Raw genomic sequence first — 8704 nt, forward strand, 5'->3', positions numbered from 1 at the left:
ATTTGTTTTTACCGATAAATTTGCAAGAAAATTTATGATTTGGCAGGGCATTTGCAGCTGTGGCAAAAAAACGAAAAAAAACGAAACGAAAAGTTTTCGTTACAAATAAGACAATGACATCGAAACTATACCAAAAACAGTGTCTCCAAAAACGAATTTTGTCGTTCATTAGATCCCACGACCATCCCGTAATGTTTTGGCCAGATTTGGCAAGCTGTCATTACAGCAAAGTCGTTCAAGAATGGTATGCAGTGAAAGGGGTCCAGTTTGTTCCGAAAAACCTTAACCCACCCAACTACCCATAGTTCCGCCCTATTGAGAAATACTGAGCAATCATGAAGATGAGACTCAAGGCAAAGGGAAAGGTTGTCAAAGACATCAATCAGATGACGACCTGGCGGAATAAGATAGCTAAAACGATGGATGAGGAAGGTGTGCGCCGCCTAATGAGCCGTGTTACAAGAAAAAATCCTTCGAAACCGTGACGAGTAATTTTATCCGTATTTTTTCCTAAAAGTATGAAGAAAACGCTACATTTGTACAAAAAAGATCTTGAATTCAAAAATAAATAATTGAAATACAGGCAATTGTGTTTGTTCCAATTCTATCTGAAGCAAGCTTTATATTTCAGGACAAATTCCAGAACGTAAAACACATTTGAAAATGTTGGATAGAGGAACTAACAAACTATTAGAACAATTCCTTATCACCACGGATGGAATCCCGTCGGATCCAGCACTAGATGAATGTTTTAACTTTTACTTATTCGCTTTTTTCTTGTCCAACTTCGCTTCGTAAGCCTGTCGTGTTAAATTTGCTTTAAGAATGCGATTTTTATCACACACAAAATTTGCGACCCTACTATCGAAGAATAGCATTCCATTTATTACGTTCTTTGCATTATTGAATGTGTTTTCACTGATTTCCGCATTAGAATGGGGAAACGCAAGCAAATATATCGAAAAGTTTTTATAATTCCTGGTAATACCTCGCCTGCATTATCAATTTGTACCACTCGAGATAGGAGAGCATGAAATCGAAATTTTGTCTACTGAAGAAAACATTCGCTAGAACCACCTGTTCGTAAATTTTTGTTTCATCAAGATGAAAATTCGCCAATTCGGCCAGCTCGACCAATTACTCCAACGTTCGCTCAACTTCAATTTTTTGGGGTTTCATAAAACTCACAAGCTTCAAAAATTTGAAAAGAACTTTTTTTCGAACCTCAATTGTGAAATGATGTTTCTTGACATTCGCGTGAAATCCGCTCCATCGTATCAAAATCTGAGCAGAAACCGCGCTAAATCCGTGAAAATCGCGTAATTTGCGCGACCGTAACAACCCTGTACATACACAGACATTTTGTGATCTCGACGAACTGATTCGAATGATATATGCCCTTCGGCACTCCGGGTTTCGGTTCAAAAGTCGGTTTTCAAAGCGATTACTAAGCCTTTCTTTATGTGAATGGTAATAAACGAGATAATTGAGTTCATCACCACGATGGACGATGGAATGAAAATTGAAAGAAAAAAAAACAATAACCATGTATTTCAGTTTGCCGTACTTACTCGCATGTTTTATTAGACTTTAATAAAATTGTTTGATACTACATATGCTAGACATGCAAGAAGTGTGCCGCTTAGTCGTATATATAAATGATTTTATAATGCGCGTTTATGGAAACAAACAGGACTGCAGATGTTAACAGAAATCGAAAAATAATAATTACATATTGTAATTAGCTCCAATCTAAATAATAGTTTTGTGTAAATTTTCTATTATATTAATACGAATAAAGTAGTATTGTTTAACAATAACGATATATAAATTGCGCAGTATTTTTAAAATAATAGAGTTGATCAATTCACACAATCTCATACTTATCGGTATAGAACAAAGTTTCGGTCGAAAATTTCACATCCGCTTCATTTTCAACAAGTTGTACATTAACGGGCGTTAGTTCGGCGTACGGAATTTTTGATGAAAATGATACCTGTATGTAAAATAATGATCTAAATTTTCACACCAAAACATTATATCTTTCGAAATACTTACATCCAATGGGAAGAAATCGCCAGGAATCGAATTGGGTACAGTGAACTCCATTGAACCGCGTTTGCTCGAGGCATCGACAACCGAAAGGTTCCACTGCAGTACATTTTTGCGGGAATCGTGATTGTAATCGCCATCGCACTCTGATATTACTGGAGCAATGCCCATTCTAGAAACAATACATGTGTTAGTTATATTTTTTCCAGGCGTTTGGTTTTTTGTGTAAAAGCGATTCTTACGGCAACGGTATTGTGATGCACACATCCTGAAGCTCAAGTCGTGGATGCTCTAACTCGTACTCAATATTGACATCACAGCCACCTTCTGCATTCTCCGATGGCCAACAATTGACTATAAAGATAAAAAGTATTTAAACAAAAACCCAACAACGTAGACCTGTATCAGCTACGTACTAGTTAGCGGAATGGCAGATTCGTCCTGTGTCTGGAAACGCCATTTAAGCACACCAACATCCGTATTCATTGGGAATGGTTTGGCTGGATTTTTAAGCCCAATCTGATTTTTGCACTTGAAAAGTTCTTTATCCACGTTGGGATGAGTTTGCAGCTGAATACCTCGCTGATCAGCATTATCCAGTTGTACCTTGATTCGGCCATACTTTTCATCAGAAATACGCAACGTGAGCAATCCGGACAGCTCAAATCCTTGCAATCCACCATCGCGGCCAACTCGAACAACTATTTTATCCTCAAGACGAAGATGGATACTGTAAAAAATGATCGATTTTAATTTTAAAACTTACGTTACTATTTCTCTAACACTTACTCATCCATGGGAACATCTGATACTGGCTTGGCTTTAACCACTGCCGAAGCAGTTGACGGTGCAGGGTTGTTTGACACTTTCTCACCCTCGCTTTTCAGTTGGTCAACAAATGTGTCCGCATCGCGCGACTTTCCACCCAGTTTAAGTGCATTCTTTGCCGTAACTGGTTTACTGTAACGAAAAAAGTTATGACCATAACTTGTGCATAGTACACTGTACTATTTAAACTACTAACGGTGCAGCAACTGCAGTTGGTTTTATCTCGCCAATGCCAATAGAAGGCGTTGCAATAGAGGAATGATTGGAGATGCCCCCACTTGAATTATTTCCAAAACCTTCCGAGCTTCCGCTGCCATATGGGCGACCGCTGGCTCCCATGCCACCTTTTTTCTGTTCCATGCGCGCTCGCTGTAGTTCCTTAGCACGCTCTCGCATTTTTTGTTTAGCTTCCCGCTCCTGTGTCTGTCGAACCGCCTGGTATACTTTTTCTTCGTGGGAGTCCATCTCCACAAATGTTTTAATTTGAGATAAATTTACACTTTCTCTGTACCCTAAGGCAACGATTTCATCGAAAGCAAATATCAGATCAAATGCATTTTCGATGATTTCTTTTTCTTCCAGTGTACGACAATATTCGGGAATCTGAAATATACAATCAAATGTAGCATTCAGAAATAAAACGTTCCAGTTAACGTACTACTTTAGAAAACAGTCGCAACGTTTCCAAATCTTCCAGGATATTGCTTGCTTTGGTAGTGATTAGCAACATATACAGCTTCTCCAGTGGTTGATAGACGTACCTCACTGAGTCTGTCTCAACGAAAGTGTGTTGTTTCCCCGAAGTCATCAATTTTGGAAAAGCTGCCAGTAAACCCTCGATACGAGCTTTGGTCATCTCGACAAACTGTCGCGACACGATTGCTAGGAAAGATGCACAGGCTCATTAATAGATTAATAGATCGTGATCGGACAGAAATTTACTTTTGCCAGCTTTGGTGCAGACTGCTGCTGCTATTAATACCATGATGAAAGGCGATCAAGTATCGTTTTAATACATCAACTAATAAAGCCTTTCAAACGTATAAAAACCTTCGATTTTATTGTGACTGGTAAGTGCGAGATTCCGGCTGACGTGTGAAGTAATGACGTTTGCTCAAATGATTACGGGGCGACGAAGATCTTATATTCGTTTTAAACAAATGCAATTATTTCAAAACAGCATACTTCATTTGATTTATCTGTATCACTTATTCCTGCTCAACTTTCAGTGAATAGATAGATTAAATAGTTAAAACTAATGTGCAAATTTTATTCAAACTTTGGACTAAACTTATCACCGACACACACAAAATTTTGAGGTTTCACTTGAACTTCTAGACACTAGTGATGCCAGATAAAATATTCAACAACCTGATGATAATTTTAAAAGTTTACGATGAACAAATCGTTCACTACAGTTTCATGACCCGAGAAAAATAACTTTAAATACAAGTCGAATTTACATACAGATTTCCTGACAGAATAAAATTAATCATCATTAATAAGAAATCTAAGGGCATATTCAGTAGTGTTTTAGTTCTAGATGCATAATTTATGCCAGTTACAAAATTTAAATCTGGATTTTAAAACAAGAAAAACTGGCAGCCCCAGCAGTGTTTTACTCGTGTTTCAAATATACAAAAAATAGAACGGCATCGTAGACCAGTTTTAAATTTGACAGTAGAACTGGTCGAATAAATAAAACTAAAACGGATTGCTGGGGATACATTTGTTTCAGTTTCATTTACATTATAGACCACCCATATGAATCTTGCAGCTGCTGAATTTGCTCTAAAGGTACACAAATCGGTAAAATTGGCATTCTTATAGTTGACATTTTGGCAGAGTCGTTTCGTACGCAGCCAAATACGGTTACACCAAAGACATCATATTAACAAGATATCCAGATGTCACATTTCCCGAACAAATCATTGGCAACAACATTTTTGCGAGCATGGCGCCTTCAGGCGAGTCCGCATTGAATTTCGTACATATAAGTAGGGGAAAGAAATGTCAAATTCGTGCGCGCCAAAATAGCAGCACTGCGCACCCCTACAATTGACATGATATGTTGAATGTGACATCGTGCGATGGCGTTGCTGAACTGAAGATTGATTTCGCTCCAAGCTGACAGGGTCTGGTTACACTTAATGATTATTGCATGCTGAGATGCCATTTATACAGATTTATCTGTATTATACAGATTTTTACATGCTCATACAGATTTAATACAGAGTACAGATTTTATACAGATTTCCTCAATTTAATACAGATCTCATAAAAAAGTAAGAAAGAAAAGAATAAACTTTTCTGTCTGAGCTATCTTTTAGTATATGAATCCAGTGACGATATAAAAGTCTATTAATCAACGGACAAATCAAAAATTAATATGAAAATCTGTGAAATCCATTTATATTATAATTTGAAACCAATTTGAACTGACATTCAATTTTTTTGCGAAGACTTAGTGGAAACATATATTGGAGAAGCCAAATGCAGAGATGCCAGATATTATCGTAAAAAAACTGTATTCTTTGTATAAAAAATCTGTATTAATCTGTATTCACTAATAAAATGAAATTCTTACGACGAAATGATGCTAAGATATGTTATTCCAATAGATTGTGGTTGTAGGATGGTAGATTCAATCAGTCATTGCCGCGCTCACAAGAATATTCAACGACGAAGTTTCATTTTTTTTATCCACAACAATTGAATTGTAATCTCATATATTTATCTAGTTAGAAATTGGTGACTTTATAATTTGACATGGAATTTCAACGCCCAATATGCAGCGTCAAGTCGATTCATACAACTCTCAGTTTGACAGTAAAGTTTCATGATGCCATTACTTCCTTGAATAAAGTACTGTCTCTGAGCGTATCTTTTTCCAATAAATCATCTTTTCGGTTAGTTTTTCATTCATTTGGCCAGAGATGCCATTTATACAGATTTATCTGTATTATACAGATTTTAACATGCGCATACAGATTTGATACAGAATACAGATTTTATACAGATTTCCTAAACTTAATACAGATTCATACAGACTTCACAAAAAATTGGAAAGAACACATTTTTTTCGGTAGCTCGAGACGATAAAAAAAATGTGTAATCAATGGGCAAATCACAAACTGATCTGAAAATCTTAAAATGGTGTTGGTATTTGAAGTTGAGCGCTTAGATCCCACATCAACTTACCAAGACAATATTATAAAAGTATAGGAAATCGAAATTGCGTTTTGTTGATTCTGATTGTTTATGAAAATTTGACAACATTTAATTTCGTCGTGTATTATTCAATTTCTCATTATAAAACCAAGAAATGTTGGAATAACAATACCGCACTTTATTTTCATTATACAAAAATCGTTTTTTTGTGAATACAGATGTATACAGATTTTCCATTGAACCTAATACAGATTTTCTATGAAAATATCTGGCATCTCTGTTCATAACATTTGTAGTGTTTTTTTAATACTGTCACTCTTTCCTTTTTTGCAAACTGTCAGAGCTCATTTTGTTTGTCATCATTTTGTGAAGACTCTAACTCTCGCATATTCATTTATTCATACAAAAATGGCACTTGCCGACGTTTGTGGATTTTCCAGTGGTAATTTATTCCCAGGGTCTTCAGTGGGAGAACAGTTTTTACAACGGGACATAGCTCTAAACTGCCAGAATATACAGAACAGTTTTTCGCTAGCTGTTCCTCCGTTCCAGAATGTAAGAAGCATTAGGTTATGTTCTAAAATCCTAAATTCACTCGTCATTCTGCGTTCCCTTTTCAGCCGGCAGAGAACTTAGCCAAACTAGCAGCCCATGGCGAATCAACTGGAATCAAGATGGAATTTGACCATGGCACTACAACACTCGGATTCCGTTTTCAAGGTGGTGTTATCCTAGCTGTAGACTCTCGTGCCACCGGTGGCCAATTCATTGGTTCCGGAACAATGAAAAAGATAGTTGAAATTAACGACTATCTGTTAGGTACCCTAGCGGGCGGCGCAGCTGATTGTGTTTACTGGGATCGGGTTTTAGCGAAGGAATGTCGCATTTACGAGTTGCGAAATAAAGAACGGATTTCTGTAGCAGCAGCCAGCAAAATCATGTCGAATATAGTGTACTACTACAAGGGAATGGGGCTTAGCATGGGAATGATGTTAGCTGGTTATGATAAACGGGTAATGAATTGATACAATTTAATAAAACAATCGATTTACTCATCTCAATTTATTGCAGGGTCCACAGTTATATTATATTGATTCGGAAGGAACACGCACCCCGGGAAAAGTGTTCTCTGTTGGCAGTGGTTCTATTTACGCCTATGGTGTTCTTGACTCAGGTTATCGGTGGGAATTATCCGATGAAGAAGCACAGGATCTAGGAAGACGTGCTATTTATCATGCTACTCATCGCGATGCCTATTCCGGAGGAATAGTGCGAGTCTATCACATCAAACCAACCGGGTGGGTGAATATTTCGAACCAGGATTGTATGGACTTGCACTTCCAGTATCAAGAAGAGAAGCAACAAATGTTTGGTTCATAAGTAATTGATTAATTTGTACGTATTCTATTTGGCTCTTATATAAAATATGCTTGGAAATAAAGCTGTTTTGAAATACAACTAAATTTTCATATTTGGATAACTAATAGGGCGGCAACTAGGGTAACGACGTCGAAGTCATCTTCAATTCTCTACACCAGTAGTCATCTCATATTCCGAAACCATTCGAGTGAAATCCGCTGCCTCTGTTAGATTGACTTTTAGGATAATATGAAAGTTTATGCATTCGCTTCGCGAAACAAAGATATTGCATCGAATTTTTGTACACAACGTTGATTGAAAGTCGAGTAGTCCGAAACATATTACGAATCTACTTTTGACTGTTGGTCAGTATCTGTATGGTATGCTGTAGGTGAGGCGATCCTATTCCTGGTGCCTCACGATTTCATTGTGGTCAGGAGCTATAGTCAGGGAGGTTCATTTTTTGTTTGTTTCGTTAATAGAGGTTGTTTTAACCTAATGGTAATTCGTTTCTTCGGGCCAGAGATTTTTTTAGCCCTATTTCGGGGTAGATCGTTTCATTAGTGTAAAATTTGTGAATCTCCTTTCAGGAGCTGTAGATTTTATTCAATGCTTATTTTGACACCTGTCCTTCCGTGGATGCAAAACGATTTTTTGTGCTGTTCACTCATTTGGCTAGGTTTGGCGACGCTATTTCTAATTCGTTTACCATTACCTCTGATGTGTCACAAGGCCGCCGTCGGAAGCGGCGGCCCCCGCACACAAACCTGTAATCCACTCGTTTGCCGGTCTATTTAAAGCTAGGAGCTATCCCTTCGCCTCGCATTATGCGCCTTTAGAATTTATTTTCTAGTTTTAGACCACAACGAGGACAAGCCGCCGAGGTAACGCAGTTCAAGTCGTCCAATCACTAATCGGAAAACCTATAATCCAAGTATTATCAGGCCGTTATGTATTTCAACCTTTTAAATTACTACCAGAATAAAACGAATCGAAAGAAAATATGCACGATTAAAATTGTGCCAAATGAAAATAATGCCAAACAACAATGATGCCGAATGAAACAGTATATCTTATTTTATGCCAAACGACATTATGTCAAACAAAATTCGGCCAAATAACGTACACCCGTCACCTTGATAGTGATGAGCAGAATCCACGACGTAAAATACACTGGTGGCGTGAAAAGACAGTTTTGGTTGTGTTGGTAATTTTCTCACGAAATTAAGTATTGCGCGCCGGGATTCAAGCATGTAAACATAAACAAACGACCATTTCAGATCGGGATTTCACT

General features: G+C 37.4%; 2 protein-coding genes across 2 annotated transcripts; one reads left to right on the top strand and one right to left on the bottom strand.

Annotated features, from left to right (window-relative positions):
* Positions 1-1551: 1551 nt before the first annotated feature.
* LOC131437532 (coatomer subunit delta) lies at positions 1552-4230 on the bottom strand. The gene is made up of 8 exons (XM_058606939.1): positions 3823-4230; positions 3539-3762; positions 3077-3483; positions 2842-3012; positions 2469-2782; positions 2295-2406; positions 2059-2224; positions 1552-1996 (listed from the first exon to the last, which is right to left on the bottom strand). Exons 1-8 carry the CDS (start codon positions 3863-3865, stop codon positions 1868-1870), a joined length of 1566 nt encoding a protein of 521 aa, XP_058462922.1. The 5' UTR covers positions 3866-4230; the 3' UTR covers positions 1552-1867.
* A 2147-nt stretch (positions 4231-6377) lies between these two features.
* Positions 6378-7514, top strand: LOC131437803 (proteasome subunit beta type-5). Its single transcript, XM_058607388.1, has 3 exons — positions 6378-6606; positions 6672-7064; positions 7123-7514. Exons 1-3 carry the CDS (start codon positions 6460-6462, stop codon positions 7429-7431), a joined length of 849 nt encoding a protein of 282 aa, XP_058463371.1. The 5' UTR covers positions 6378-6459; the 3' UTR covers positions 7432-7514.
* Positions 7515-8704: the final 1190 nt, after the last annotated feature.

The sequence above is a fragment of the Malaya genurostris genome, chromosome 3, assembly GCF_030247185.1.
Source record: "Malaya genurostris strain Urasoe2022 chromosome 3, Malgen_1.1, whole genome shotgun sequence".
In the NCBI taxonomy this organism is placed as follows: Eukaryota; Metazoa; Arthropoda; class Insecta; order Diptera; family Culicidae; genus Malaya; species Malaya genurostris.

Excerpts from the sequence above, each read along its gene's own strand:
- LOC131437532 (XM_058606939.1), bottom strand. The coding sequence starts at position 3,865 with ATGGTATTAATAGCAGCAGCAGTCTGCACCAAAGCTGGCAAAA. Across the intron at positions 3,763-3,822 it reads CTGCACCAAAGCTGGCAAAA|CAATCGTGTCGCGACAGTTT; the intron begins GTAAATTTCTGT and ends CATCTTTCCTAG. Across the intron at positions 3,013-3,076 it reads CCAACTGCAGTTGCTGCACC|TAAACCAGTTACGGCAAAGA; the intron begins GTTAGTAGTTTA and ends TTTTCGTTACAG.
- LOC131437803 (XM_058607388.1), top strand. The coding sequence starts at position 6,460 with ATGGCACTTGCCGACGTTTGTGGATTTTCCAGTGGTAATTTATTCCCA. Across the intron at positions 6,607-6,671 it reads CTGTTCCTCCGTTCCAGAAT|CCGGCAGAGAACTTAGCCAA; the intron begins GTAAGAAGCATT and ends TTCCCTTTTCAG. Across the intron at positions 7,065-7,122 it reads TAGCTGGTTATGATAAACGG|GGTCCACAGTTATATTATAT; the intron begins GTAATGAATTGA and ends AATTTATTGCAG.